At 33.0% G+C, this 15,893-nt stretch overlaps 1 protein-coding gene across 2 annotated transcripts; it reads left to right on the forward strand.

Moving 5' to 3' along the window:
• The first annotated feature begins 3,907 nt into the window (after nt 1–3,907).
• Nucleotides 3,908–15,485, forward strand: LOC117105016 (mannose-1-phosphate guanyltransferase alpha-A-like). Of its 2 annotated transcripts, XM_033246000.1 has the most exons (12): nt 3,910–4,086; nt 5,162–5,259; nt 6,071–6,174; nt 6,763–6,955; nt 7,996–8,055; nt 8,529–8,659; nt 9,688–9,816; nt 10,440–10,584; nt 11,283–11,375; nt 12,053–12,224; nt 13,524–13,636; nt 15,216–15,485. In XM_033246000.1, exons 1-11 carry the CDS (start codon nt 4,047–4,049, stop codon nt 13,622–13,624), a joined length of 1,266 nt encoding a protein of 421 aa, XP_033101891.1. In that variant the 5' UTR covers nt 3,910–4,046; the 3' UTR covers nt 13,625–13,636; nt 15,216–15,485. The 2 variants fall into 2 exon arrangements, with proteins under 2 accessions (XP_033101892.1, XP_033101891.1); XM_033246001.1 differs by lacking the exon at nt 13,524–13,636 and having other exon boundaries at nt 3,908–4,086.
• Nucleotides 15,486–15,893: the final 408 nt, after the last annotated feature.

Consider the following 15,893-nt stretch of genomic DNA (forward strand, 5'->3'; position numbering starts at 1 on the left):
CATTGTTTTACATTTTGTTGCAATTAGAACAATAAACTACAAAAAAGTTTGAGAGTACTGTACCATTTCTGAGCATCTAGAGGTACCTGTTTATTTCAAATTTTCTCACTTCACCTAAAAAGTAGTAAAGGGGTGTGGAAACGAAAGTGCTAAATCTATTTTTAGCCAAATACTGTACGCTATTTTGAAAGTACTGCTTAACTGACTACCGTGTATCTAAGTACCAAAATGTTTATTTATTTATTTATATCGGTATATAAATCCACAGCAGTAATCGTGTCTCCACTATTTGAGGAATAGCATTCTGTAGCATATTTTTACTATCTAGACCTATTTAAAGACTCAAGAAATAAATGTAGATGCACAGTAGGTCTAGGCTTCCTGTAACATAACGAGGCCAAGGCATCACAAGATTTTACCTGTCTGAACTGACCAAAGTGATTACTGTATTCTTTCAAAAGCTCGAAGAAATGTTTATGTCTTTGATGAATATCTAGGAGAATAGTAAACTCATGACAAGTTCTTCAAACACAATCAAATATTTATTCATCATACTACCAACTACATACCATGTCAACTGTAGTGTTAGCATGAACTGCAGCAACATTCCACATTGCATACAGTAGCTAAAAGTACATATGCGCACATATGTACTGATCATATCACTCTACTGATGACAAGTACTACAACGGTTTGAATATAAAATATACAAAACTAATATAAAAAGATGGTGATTGACAATTAGTATAGTTCTTATCTATACACTAGAGGAAATTATTATATTCAGGTTAGATTAATGCATGAAAAAAATTCCTCCGGCCTTGCAGTCCCTCAGGAATTTTTTTCATGCATTAATGTAGCCTACATCAAATAATTTCCCCTGTGTATGATACACAACTATACTAATTGCTTAGTATTCATATAATGTACATAATCACCCTGGGTATTTTTAAAAGTTTTATTTGCTCAATGCTATATCATCAAGAAACAACTGACAATAAATTGTACCTTGTAACATTTATTTTTACAGTAATTTAGCTGTCACCAAAAATCTTTTTTTTTTTTCAATTGACTATGTTTGCAATCTATATCCTAACGTATGTTTGGTGTTCTATTTTTGATCATCATATGTTTTGGAAGCCGGAATCGTTGAGAAGTGGATTTAGTTTGATTCAAATTTAATAAGATGGTAATTACAACGTGTATAAGGTTAAGGATAGAATCTACATGAACAGGATGTAAAATGCAATTTAGAAAGAGATTGTTGGCAAGATTCATATGCATGATGGATTTAGCATCTTAAAAACAGGTAACATGTTAAAATAGAGCCACAGTTTTATCAAGTACAGTATGTTCACTATTGAGTCAAAATAGGGAGTAGAGGTTGTCAGACATATCATTGAATTCAAATGAATAATAAAATGATAAATTTGTTTATACTGATAGTTAAAATGTTGTTATACTACCAAAAAATATGTGGTATAATTTTCAATCTTAGCCTGGGTTGGATGATGGTGAAGTTTGTGGGTAGATGTGGTGATGGTGGATGGTGGTATAGAGAATGCTATGAAACCCACCCTTTAGTGTTTGTAATATTTACAAAGAATGAAAAAAAAAATGAGACACCCATATTTTTTTGTAAATCTTATAAAATGAAGATTGTAGAATTCAAATGGTTTTTCATTGAAAGAAGAAAAGCACTGAGTTAGTAAATATTATTATGTAACATTTTGAATATGGTTTCTATTTAATTATCTAAAAATTTAAATGAAAAAATATTTTCCCCATCAATTAATGGACAATTACACAATTTTCCTCTCTTTTGCATTGACCCTTAAATTGTCATTTTGAGGATTTTTGTAGTAAATCAGTGAAAACTAAATTTCAATTACTCACTATCCATTTGCTATTCAACAATTGCATTTTTTTAGGTTTTATCCCATTTTTTAAGAAAAAGTACATTTTATAATCAACAATTAGATTGGACACCATAAATTCTTGCACACTTTCACATTCTATCATGAAAATCACAAATATATAGAAAAAGTAGGCATGATTACAAATGCTACTGTGCAACGTATGTCAGTGACATCATGAACAGTAGTCCCTACCTATGAACACGCATGCATATTAATTATAAGCAATTCTAGATACACAGGACTTAAATAAATCCATAATTTACATGTAAGTACAGTGGTGTACAGTGCCTCTCTAAAGTTATGACTTTGTTTTTTTGTTCAAATTCAAGCTATCTGTCTGGTGAAACGAGCTCGATGGAATAGTTCACTGTCCATGTTGGTTTTACTGTTTAGATGGTTATGAAAAATAGTAGGTCAACATGCAAATTATTTTGTTAAATTATGACTATGTAGTCACTTTAATCTCGAACACTACCATTTCAAATTAATTACTTACCGGCATACTCTATTTATTGACCATCTTCTGATCGCTTTCTAAAACTTAAGAAGTTTGAAGCACAGAGAGTGGATCATCAGTGGATTGGGAAGCAACATTTGTTAAGTGGTCACCAGATCAAATAAAAAAGTCTCTGAAATGTCAGAAAAACAAATAAAATAAAGATAGTAGAGCATTAATAATTAGTATACTCACCGATATGAAGTTTGTTTTTTAATCGTAAAATGTGAAAACCTATCCATTGCCATGTTATCCTTAAATGTGTCCCTTTCCACAAGTGCTTCTATATTCTCATCGAATTCTGAGCCTGATTGCTCCGAAATTGATTCACAAATCCCTACTATATTATCAATACAATCCGAAGGTTCAGAAAGTTTTGGTATCATAGAGCTAGGCGCCGCTGCCATGGTGAAGAGTTATTGTACCTCTGGTACTGAGGTAAATACGCTAACGATAAAACAAAACACGGGCTTTTAGCAGACGATACGTGTGAATGGTTAACGTCTTCATTGACTACTCATCCAAAGGCTGGCTTCTTAATTTCCAGTGCGGAAGGGTTGATACAGTTTGAACACATTGACAAGACGTAATCCACATTAACTATCCAGCTTGCAGACGTCTGCATAAAAATATTAATCTTATATTAACGGTCATTCCAAACCATCATTTTTTATCATTCAATTAAAGTTATTCAAGTGCAGTGCTTACTATCCAGATTCTTCTAAAGCAACTGATCATAGTTTTTAGCAATTGTTTTTGCCCGGTTCATTTATAGAGGGCGGCAGACCGAATAATCTCAATAGCACAAATAGTTTTATTTCTTGAACTTGATAAATTGAATAAAATAAAATTGAAGTGTGTGGCTACAATTTCCACCCCTCTCCATTAACAAGTATGAATATAGTAGGCCTAAATAATCAATAATGAATTTAATTATTTTTTTTGGTAATTATTACCTCCGCTAGGAGGTTACATTTTATTCTGATTTTTTTTCTGGTTTTTATTTGTTAGCAGCCTCTTGCCTACAGTTTTAGGTCCACAACATGCATCGGATTTTCTGAGATGTCGGGGTGGATAGTCTTATAGAGTGTGCTGTAGTTAAAATTTGTAATGTTATTATCATTATCATTATTATGATCATTATTATTAATAATAATATTTTGATTATTTATTTATATACTTATCTTTATTTCAACCAACTTTTCAAAAAGATAGAAAAATAAAGAAAGAGAAGAAAATAAAAACCTGTTTTTGAATGCAATTATTTTTTCTTGTAATTTTAATGATTTTACCCATTGAAAATTTGTTAATCTTCTCATTTTGCATTTGTATATGCACGCTCAAGGAGGGTAAATTATTGTATGTATCTTCTAATTTAATTCTTTTAATGGTTAAAAACAATTATTAATAGGCCTAGTATTAATTTTATTCAGATAGTACAGTGTATGAAGACACCATGAGAAGCAAAGCGACTGGAGAACAACGAAAAACAATCAGCCTGAACTTTGGCCCATGACACGATAAGAGAACCAGATAAACAAAGTAGCCTATATCTCCTTTTCAATACCACGTCGACAATATTTTGCTGGGTTTTTCTTCGTTCGTTGGTCCCGTAGCATCGTTGTTCAAGAATGTTAAAAGCGGTAATACTTATAGGAGGACCTCAGAAGGGTAATGCATGATTAAAAATCTTTTTTACTTATTACAGACTTTACCGATGTGTTGTTTGTTGCAGGCTAGGCCAGCCAGACTTGCTTGGAGCCTACCGGGCATAATGGCTTGTGAGGTTTCTAACCATATCGCCAGGCGGTCCTCCTAGCCTTGCAGCTTAGGCTTAGCCTAGCCTGGGTTTACTTAGCAACCCTAGCCTTAGGCCCTAGGTCCAGTCAGTGTCTTGGAAAGAGGGAAACTGATGGGAAGGGGTGTAAAAAAGACATGTATAATTTTTTTTTTGGTGGGGGGGGGGGGGGTGGTTGCACTTCCTAGATACACCACTGACTGTGTCTAGTAGTAGTAGTACAGTAGCCAGGCCTAGGCTAGACCTAGGCCTAGTCCCACACTGTAAAGTATTTTTTTGTATAGAAGATATCTCAAAAACCAACTGAAATTTCACCCCCCCCCCCCATTATACTGTAATATACTGTAAAGATTTTATTTTTAATTGCGTGGATGATACCTCAAAACCAGCTCAAATTTGAGTAGAAAATGGCTTGGACAATGTATGCAGAATTGTAATTACTGCATAATAGTAATACATTGTTTATATATTAAGATTACATAGGTCATAAGTCTAATTTTCAGCAAAATCTGTGTGGAAATCAGCCCTTATTTTCCGAAATGCGCTGACAGATTTCTAGGCCAAATTTTTGCGCGGAAGATACATTCCCTGTGCAGGCCTTACTATTAGAGTCTGCACTCCCTAAAAAAGGGCTGCGCTTTCCCCCTAGTTGACCCCCACTGAAAATGCGCAAAGCAAAACAATTACATTCAAGTAGTTAAAAATCAGCCTCCACTTCACCTTCACAGCACCCCATCATCCCCCCCCCCCCATTTTAAAACTTGTAAATACACCACTGCCTGTACCTACTTCCCAGTGGTAAAAATTTGTAGTGTATCACACCTCAGTAGTGGTTTCCTGGTAATACACAGTAGAGGAAAATTTTTATAATATGCACATGTTGTAATAGTTTACAGAGATCAGATGCCATAACATTATTGACAAAACGTACAATATTACTTCCACCAGGAACCCGTTTTCGACCTCTGTCATTGGAGTTACCTAAGCCACTGTTTCCAATAGCTGGATTTCCCATTATTTATCACCATATCGAGGCTTGCTGCACGGTAAGAATAAAATAGAAACATTTTTCTCATATTCTGTTAAGCTTTTATGTGACAAATTTGTGTGGTATGCCCATATATGGACATGATAACGTCATGTTACACATCAAGTATGGGCATATCATATTTATTTCTCACATAACATTTTGATAGTATAGACAAAGCTTCACTTTTTTGTTTTTTGTTCCAAGATTTGTTTAGTCTTTTAAGTTTTTTCCTTACTTAAAAAGGAGAATTTTCATTAAAAAAATAGAAACAGAAATTTTATATTAAAAGAAGAGTGTTAAATTTCAAATAAGCATCATTCTGATAGATTCTTTAAAAATGTATAATATATTCTGTAATTTATGTTTTTAATTCACATTTATCCATATTGATTGAAATCACAAATCTTTTATTCAAATTTGTTACATAAATAATTCTTATTAATAAAATAATGATATTTTGTATATTTGTTTATGGTACTGTTTGTTTACTTGATTAAAAACAAATTGTAACACACTCCCCCTCCCCCATCCGTTCAGTATTTGAATCCAAGACCAACTGAGCTATGAGGTATACAGTACAGCCTTGGATTTTCCATTTTCTCAAGGTATTGCATAATATGCAATGAAACCTGTGGAGGTGTGTCACCATACCAAAATGTTATCATGTGATAATACTAGTCATTCAGTGTTTCACTATCACAGCAGAGCATGTTCATTGTATGAATCTGTTTATGTTGAAATAACATAATCTTGATTTCATATCATATATTTAAAAAAAATGGTTAAAAACAACTTTCAAGTTTTTTTTTACTTCTTCATTGCAACAGGTATCTGAAGTTAAAGAAATCCTTCTGATTGGATTTTACCAGCCAAGTGAATCTCTGAATCGATTTATTCAATCAACCCAACAGCAATTCAAGATAAATATTAGGTATCAAAATTGCACAGTATCTATTTTTAGATATTTATGTCTTCATTTTAAACGTCATGCATAATGCAAAAAAAAAATTTAATTTCTATTTGTTTATATATTATTAATTTACTATGACTGGTATCTCCAAAGAATGATAACCCTGTGGCCATAATTGATTCATTTCGTTTTTTATTTGAGCATTGTCAGTTGTCCATGATGGTGAAAATACTTAACTACCAGAAATCAATACAAAAGATATAAATGTAGTACACTTCACCCTCCAATTCGAGACATCTCTAATTTGAGACCGCTTTTTCTAAAAACCAAATAACAATCATCAATTTTTTAACACAAAGCTAACCCTCTAATTGAAGACCGAACCCAGAGACTACCCCAAATTTTTTGGTCCCAAAGGTGGTCTCGATTTGGAGGGAAAACTTTATATAAATTTTCATCCAAAATTGTTTCTTAAAAGATGTAAAACAAAAATAAAAATTATCATTACCACTAAATATTTGCTTTAAGTTATACTTACATACAAATAATGTACCATTATTTTTTTTTAATTTAATTTAATTTTTTTTTTACTTTTCTCATTCAAAATAGGTATTTACAAGAGTACACTTCGTTAGGAACTGCAGGAGGCTTGTATCATTTCAGAGACCAAATACTAAGTGGAAATCCAGAGAGCTTTTTTGTTTTCAATGGCGATGTTTGCTGTGATTTTCCTCTCAGTGACATGTACAATTTCCACAAGAATCTCCCGAATGGCACAAAGTATACAATCTTAGCAACAGAGGCAAGTATTTTTCATTGAGAAATTTTCTGAAAAGCTAAAACTTTGTAGCTTCTCGGTTTCACACCCTGGACCTCCACTGGTGCTTTGCTCCTTGACCCCACTATTGGAATTGCAATTGGATTTATTCGGTGCAAACACCATCCCACGAAAGTCTAGAAGAAGATTTATTTCCAGTAGGGTCGTTCCGGTGGTGATTGGGCAGTACGCCGGGAGACAATCCCCTACTCTTTTCCGAAGAGTGTACTGTGTTCTTTAATGTGCTCATGGGCCATAAATGCACACGGGACCAACGTCTTAAACGTCTCATCCGAAAGACTGTGCGCTATTTTAACTTACATTCCAGCCCTCCAGCTGAAACACAAGGAGTAGCAGCGATGGGAATTAAACCGGGGACTTAGAGATTTCCATGGTCCAATGCACACCCAGTGGCTACCACCAGATTAGCCAACTGAGCTAAGCTGCTCTCTCTCACTAGGGCCCTCACATCAGGGCTTGGCAATTAATCTTGCCCATCATCACCTAGCTACTACATTGCTGCTGCTCACATTTAAAAAGCTATGTGCTTTTTAAATGTGCAGGGGCACAGTTAACTACAGTCTTAAAATCGGCACTAGTTCCAGCTGCTCCTCGCCCATGGTTCGGTTTGGTAGAACCAAATCTTCTTGGATAAATAGAGGCTCGGTGTATACATCAGGCTCGAGTGCACTTTAGAAATTGCATCTTTCGGAAGAATAGGGGTTACCCTGATGTTATGGGTCATTTCAGCCCCTGTCGTTGTGGAATGATGTGAACATGTAGCTGCCATGAAGTGCCCCTTTGTGGCTACTAGGTAGTCATGGACCACGCCCATATGCAGTTTAGCACAATGATGCTGCAAGTTATGGGTTATTCTCCTGTCTTTACCTTTGCCTTTAGTATTTCATGGTAAGACCTTCCTATTGAACCCTCTAGTAATAAATGAGTGAAAACACTACTATATTAATGAAAATAATGCTCAACCTAAGGCAAATTTTTAATGTGAATAATTTTCTTTTTAACAGGCAACAAGAAAACAGTCTCTAAACTATGGCTGTCTGGTAGAAAATTCAGAAACACATGAGGTATACCTATGCATCTTATTTTTGTGGGTCGACTTTTTTTATACACAAAGTATTAGTCCATAGTAATTGGTCTCAGTCAATTTGATTTCACTTGGTTTGAGTTTATATGAGAACCTTTGAACATAAAATTACACAAAATTAGAAAAAGGAAGTAAATGAGAATCAAATTATGTATAGTGTAATGTAATTTTTCAGGATAACCCAAAAAGCCCAGAGGCATACTTACATTGGGATCTTATCATTTCAACCTGGTGATCAGGATAGATATTGTACACTATTTTACTACATAATTTTAATTGATCTTTGCAAAGCATTGCATCCAAGGTCCTTGTAGTTTTCTGGTTTCCAAAAATATTTAATATATATAATAAGAATTTATCATTCCACAATGTCAGGAATGTACACTTACCCATCAGAAATCAGAATTATTGTTGTTATTCTTTCATTATCTTTTTATCATGTATATTTTGTAGGTACTTCATTATGTAGAGAAACCCCAAACATTTGTGAGTACCATCATCAATGGAGGGGTTTACCTTCTGTCACCAGAGATCTTTGAAAAAATTGGCCAAGTTTTCCAATCCCATCAAAATGAAATATTCAGGTAGGATGAGTTACAATTAAAATTATTTTAAATTAATATTTAGATTAGTATTTTTTGAAAACATAGTATATATGTTTATCTCTTTTGATATCTTATTAAAGTGTTTATACTAGGGTGAGTCAAATGGCTGAGCAGTAACGCAGGGCTTTGGTAGCTATATCTTTAAATCTGTGGTTGTTCTCTGTCAGTAATCTGTACCTCATTAACTGCTCCCAATTTTTTGTGTGTCTTGTATGCCTGATCTCATTTCATTTCAGTTTATTCAGTTCATTCAGAGAGATAAAAACTAAACAATACTAAAGTACAGAAACAGATAAAAGTACAAAGAACAATATCAACTGAATAAACTGAGGAATATACCCAAGAAATTGGGGTCCTCAAGACAGAAAGAAAACATTGAAAATTGCACTAACCCTAACCACTAAAAATAGCAACTCTTACAAATAGTTCAATTATATTAAATTTGCACATTACAAAAGAAAGTCAAACAAATGAAAGAAAGTAGCACGTCAAAGAAATATTAAGGAATAACAGTAAAATTTACAATTTAAAAATTACAGAGAATTATAATAAAATTATAATAAAAATTTATTTAAATTAAAATTATCAAAAACGCTTTATTATTAGATAATTCAGTAATTAGAAGGTATTATAAAAAATAGACATAATTTAAACAATTAGGAATGCAGTTCTTTTATTTACAATGTTAAAAATACAATTATTAAATTTTTTAAAATATTATTACTTATTACTACATTATTTAGACAAAATTGTTTTTGATGAACAAGGTATTAAAATGTTTTCCCTCTGTATCCTGGCTTTAAGTGCACCTGTATTTTTTGCAGGGGCGCCTCACTCAGGGTGGCCATCTCATCGAGCTTTGCTCTTATTGGTAATTCCCTAACATTTGCATTTTTCATTTTATAAAAATGTTTTTTGATGGTTTTACTTTAAATGGTGAATATACTTGAACTTGAAATATATTAAGATAGTTATTAGTATTAGATATTTTTCATGATATTTCACAGTTATGATAGTTTCACTCCTGCAAAAGACTGCATTCGATTTGAACAAGACATCTTCACCCCACTCGCTGGATCTGGTAGCCTTTTTGTTTTTAAAACACAAGGGTTTTGGAGTCAAATCAAATCTGCTGGGTAGGTATCATTGCTTGTGTTAAGTAATTCACTTTACATTTAGACTTAAAGATTTACCGTCCGTGTTTCACTCATGAGATTGAACAATAAATTTAATGTTTATATTGCTTACAGTATTTTAAGACATAGTTGCCTCAGCTTTACCATACATTCTTGCAGGCAAACTGACGCTTAAAATAGCAAATTACGATAGAAAAAACTGTGCAACGCATACAAATATTTGATTTTTACGGATAGTCCGTAATGCGCAAATTTACTACTGCAATGAAGCTACTAACTGCTAGTGTGATCTGGATGAATGCAATATTAAAAGCGGGGAAATAAAATTTGGATGAACATTTAAAAGCCCATAAAATGTTATTATTTGGAAGATTAGCCCTACATTTGGCTCCATTTTTAGCCAGTTAGATGCAGTATCAAAACCACAATAAGCGGCAAAGTAGGAATTCTGACAGCGAAACAGGGGGTTGTTTTATACGGCCGACATACAAGAATTGTCCAAAATCTTCTCAAACTTACAGGGTCATCTTACACGCAGATCGCTTTATATGCAAGAATACATGGTATTTAAGTAAGTTATTAGCCTTCAATTAAAAATTTACTTCAGCCACTTTCTCCCATAGATCTGCCATCTATGCCAACAGACTTTACCTTGGCTTATACCATCGAAACCATCCAGAGCACTTAGCTCTCAACGGAGATGCCAAACCCAAAATCATTGGAGATGTCTACATTCATCCTAAAGCTAATGTGCATCCATCTGCGACGGTAAAATTACATTCTTCTTTTAGGGTTGATAGCCCATGCTATCCACCAACAATTACCAGATAAACCCCTTTCACACAGTCCAATGTTACTTTTCTATCTGTGATTATTCCAAGGTTAGACCAAGCATTGTGTCTGTGTATTGAACCTGGAATTTTTGTGTTAAAGGAGAAAGCAGCATAGCTCAATTTTTCTAGGTGGCTGCTGATCTTAATTGTGATACTAAATGTGTGTATACTGAACCTTTGAGATCCATGGTTTTCTTGTTCAATTCATTTGCTGATCTTGTGTTTCCGACTTAAAAAAAAACAATATCTAAGCCATTTGTTCTGTGTACTGTACTGTAATTGTGGAAAGATGTGAACATGCAGCTACTATAAGTGCCTCTCTATGGTGAGAGTAGTCACGAACCACGCCCATACGCAATTCAGCACAATGGGTTATGGGTTATTTTTAAAACTTTACAATATGTCGATACCCTTATAAATGTCAAAATCTCTAGTGGTTGGACTTTAGCTTTTAAGAAATCATATCAAAGCATTTAAAAAATGCATGGAAGGCATATTGAAACCTAAAAATGTGGAAAATAAATTATACTACCTTAAAACTAACAATTAACAATGTAACTGGCAGTAAACAAAAAGGTCAGTATAGTTATCAGAAGCAGTTTCTGTTAACGTATAAAATATTTAACATTTCAGCTTGGTCCAAATGTGACGGTAGGGGAAAACGTAACGATTTGCTCAGGCGTGCGTGTGAGGGAGTCCATCCTGCTTCCTGGGGCAACACTACATGTGAGTAAATCTTTTGTCAATGTTTTATCAGTTACATTCAGCTTAGAATATTTTAATTGTTTTTAATAGATGATGAAAGCTTTATTATGTACCATGAAACCTACCGTAATCAGTAATTCAATAATGTTCTTTCCCCAAGAAAGAGTATAGCAGTCATAATAAAATATACTAATACAACATGAATATGTTGTTCAGCATTTTTTATAATATATATAATTTTATAGTTTTACTAAATGAACACATTAAACAATTTAAGTATTCTTATGTATTACTTTATTATTCTCAACACAGACAACATATGTCTAAGATGTCTAAGATAGGGGGCCAAATAAAGTGGATTACTAGTTTCATGTCCTCGGCATCATCAAATTTGGAACCTCATGAAAAATATTGCTGTTTAAAAAAAAAAAATTCCATGGAAAATAAAAATAAGGATTATCTGAAAGAAGGGGTGGAAACATAAATAGCAGAATAAATTACAACAATTAATTTTACTTAATTTTAAAGACACCCTACATCTCCTTTGTTCTCTGTATAGCATCATTCATTATCGTCCTACAGTGTTGTTTAATGAACAAGCCATCAAAACCTGAGTGTGTTTTTGTATAATTTAATTAAAGATGTTGGAATGTTATATTCAAACAGTTGTTTTTTTTGTTTTGTTTTTTTCCATTCAGGACCATTGCTGCATCTTAAACAGCATTGTTGGTTGGAACAGTGTAGTTGGTGCTTGGTCAAGGGTCGAAGGTACTCCATCCGACCCCAACCCGAACAACAAACATGCTAAGTTTGATAGTGATACATTATTCAACTCGGACGGAAGACTCAATCCGTCCATCACCATATTAGGTACAACATCTTTATTTGTTATGGTGCACTCATTTTTTAAACTCAATATTTCTTTACCATGCATTGGGTATTCATTCACATTTCTGACTACAGAGCTTGACTAATTGTGGCATTCAGTATGGTATCACAATAAGATCAACATTTGAAAACTTGCCTGTACTTATTCACTAACTCTCATGGGCATTTTCTTTCATGTACACATATATATCAAGCATCATATTTTGTAATGGACCAGTCCGCTAAACTAACTCATGTTATATTAAAATGTTGCAATCGTGTGAATTAGAATGAAAGGAAATAATTCAACAGCATATCCTTTTCACATGTCAAGAACATTGTGCTTCCGGTTTTCTTTAACTATGTCAATTTGTTGGCATCTGTGTTTTTATATTCTGCAATATTAGTATGAAAGCTAACAACATGGCTGTGTAACCACATACAGTAGTTACATTACAGCATTTAAATAAATTTCATGAAGATCAGACCACTCAAAGCGTGGACTACAGTAGCTCATGAAGTAACTTCCTTCTCCTGTAAGGGTCACTTTGTGTCTGGGCTACCCTGTATTCCGGTACCAGCTACACTTATCTGTCCTCAACAGGGACTGTATGGACCAGGATACCGGGCTAACCCCTACTCATCTCGAATGATGTACTGGGTTCTTTATAGTGCACATGAGCCAAATGTGTATACTGGGCCTTTCAGTTTGGGTGTTAGACTCGTCTGACATATAAAAAAGATGATTGACATCCTAATACTAGATATTTAAAAACTTTGTATTCAAAAATGGTTTAGAAATTTGGATATTTAAACTTCATGAAAACTACTACTTTTATTTTATATAGAAAAAGACAAATAAATCTTTCACCTATCAAAGACATTGCATAATTTACTAACTTGAAGTAATTAGCAGGTTTTCTTCATTTGCATGAGTGCTGTCCTCCACAAACTCAAATATTTATTTACAAAGAATTTAACATGGCATAAATTAGATTATTTCACGTTAACTTTTGTTATTTTTTAAATAATAGATATTGGCTTTCCAATTCAAATGATCTGCATTTCTGTTATGACTGTTGAAATTTTAACTGACTTGGTTTTGCAATGATTCATTATTTATTTTATTTATTTTCATTTAAACGATAAATATCCAAAGCGCTTTGAAATTACTACATTGAATAAATCATTCTTCAAATATTGCACTCACATTTTTTGTAAGTACAATTCTTGCTGCTTTAACATCACTGATTACATGCTTCCTAACATTCTTTTATTTTTGTCACTAATCATTTCTTTCAGGTCAGAATGTCACGATTCCCTCTGAAGTTGTCATTCTCAACTCCATTGTCCTGCCTCACAAAGACCTCTCATATGGTGTCAAGAACCAAATTCTGTTATAGTCTTTAGCACTTGTAAGGGAATTGTCATGTAGCTTTTTAGTATTACTTCTTGGCTTTGTTTTAGAAATCAAATGATTGCACAATCATGGTATTTTATTATAAATTGGTATTTGATTATTTTAGTTAATCTGTACATGTATATTGTCTGTCATAAAATATGGAACCCTCGAAAATTGAATTAAAACATTGAATAGGTCATTTAAAAAGAATAGGTTATTAACCATCAATAATACACAAATCAAAACAAATTGCTTTCAGCTAATTTAACAAGTATATATTCCTCTTTAATTAATATGCATATGATACTGTCCAATATTATTTTCTTAGACCCTTAAATTGGCTGGTAATTAATATAAGGATTTTTCAGTAAAAAACTTGTAGATCTGTTTCTCAATATTTTAAGGGTTTTCCCTTCTTTACCACAGACATTATTGGTAATGGTTGTTATTGCATGAATTTGCTTGGTTTTGGTTTTTATAAAAAAGTTTTTGTTGATTAAGAATTAGTATAGTCATACTCCATACACTAAATGGGGGTTGTTGCACACAAGAGATTGAATTAATGTTGCATGGGAGATTAAATTAATTTTGAATGCATTAATTCAATTTTAAGTGTAAACATTTCCTTTTTGTGTATGGAAATATGACTATAATAATTGCTGTATAAGTCAATCAATCATCGTCCCTTTTCAATGTCTTAAAATATGTTGCTTTGATCTACATAGGCCTAAGCCTAGCCTAGGCCTGGAAAGTGCAAAAGGTCTACTGTGTCACAATAAATTCTTAGGGGTTAGGAGGTTATCCATATTTTCTGTTGTGGATGAGATTGTGATACACCCCCTGGATTGGATGCTAGTCCATCACATATTTAAGCCTAGCCAGACATATTCTTATAGCTTGATAAAGCTTTAAATATATAAATAGTCACCTTATTTGTTTTGTGCAGACATATTCAGTCTTGGAAGCATGTTTCTTTGCATTCTACTTTGTTTCTTGCTCTAATGTCATGTGTAACACTTTGACTCTACACATGATGTTTACACTGCCTTGTGTAGGTGTTGAGCTAGTTAAACATAGCAATGAAACAATTTTTCTCAATATGTAATGTAAACAGGAAATGGCCTTCAACGTGTACAAAATGTAAAATTATACCACGTTTTAGGGTATCTATATATTATTAAAGGTAAAATGATGATATCACAATTGACTTATAATTACTAATATTAATACTGTTATTATATGTATCATAATCCTTAAATTGTTTTAATATTGTTATTATATAATTGCAAAAATTTGTGATGTTTATGCTTGCTTAACTTCATGCTGTATATATATTGCCATTTTGACTATAGAGAACTTATATCAAAAAGCATCGAGCAGCCCTAAGTCATCTACCATATCTTAACTATTAATAATTACTGTACTACGAAGTGGATGATCTTTGTTTTGCATTGGGGCTTCTACTTTTATCATGGACTTTCCCATTACTACATCATTTATTACTTACATATACATGTACATGTTTACTTTTACTATTGATATTATTATTTGGAAATAAATATATGCTTAATCAATATATTTTTTAAATTTAGGGCATAATGTGACTGTGCCAGATGAAACCGTTGTTCTCAACTCCATTGTCATGCCAAGTAAGGAACTTGGATCTTCCTACAAGAATGAAATTTTACTTTAAGAGAAGGAAGTTGCTACTAATAATGCTATTGTAATTTATTGTTATGCATATTGCTATATTATGCTAATAAGGCCATTATGTGCTTCACATTATTATTCTGATCATTACTTAGGATACTTTTTACCCAGGAAAAAAAATATGGAATATTAAAAGTATGGGTGGAGTTGAATATCTTGGTTTTATTAAGATGCTTGCCTTCCAATCCCAGGGTCCTGGGTTTAATTCCTGTTAATGTTGCAGGATTTTTTCTCACGACCAAAACAACTCCACTTCCTAAATCTCATATTGAGATTTAGTTTTTGTGTAGAGCATCATGTATTTGTGTTGTGTAAGGGGCTTGTCACCTACAAGTAGGACAATGATATATTCGCTATTGACAGTCCTTGGGGCATGTGTTCTGTGCCTATAAAATAAATAATACTATTGTCTACAAGCAAGTAAATTGGACAGCTACAAACAGGGGATCATCTCAAGGGGATCATCTCAAATTTCCTATTACAGTATGTCTCATTTATAATCTACATTAAAAAAACAAAAGCAGAACACACTTTATTCAGAGCATTGCTTAGGTGTACAT

Source organism: Anneissia japonica, unplaced genomic scaffold, assembly GCF_011630105.1.
Source record: "Anneissia japonica isolate Jap-2015-1 unplaced genomic scaffold, ASM1163010v1 scaffold287834_len5846547_cov211, whole genome shotgun sequence".
Taxonomy (NCBI): domain Eukaryota; kingdom Metazoa; phylum Echinodermata; class Crinoidea; order Comatulida; family Comatulidae; genus Anneissia; species Anneissia japonica.

Excerpts from the sequence above, each read along its gene's own strand:
- LOC117105016 (XM_033246001.1), top strand. The coding sequence starts at position 4,047 with ATGTTAAAAGCGGTAATACTTATAGGAGGACCTCAGAAGG. Across the intron at positions 8,056-8,528 it reads AAAATTCAGAAACACATGAG|GTACTTCATTATGTAGAGAA; the intron begins GTATACCTATGC and ends TATATTTTGTAG. Across the intron at positions 9,817-10,439 it reads AGTCAAATCAAATCTGCTGG|ATCTGCCATCTATGCCAACA; the intron begins GTAGGTATCATT and ends TTTCTCCCATAG.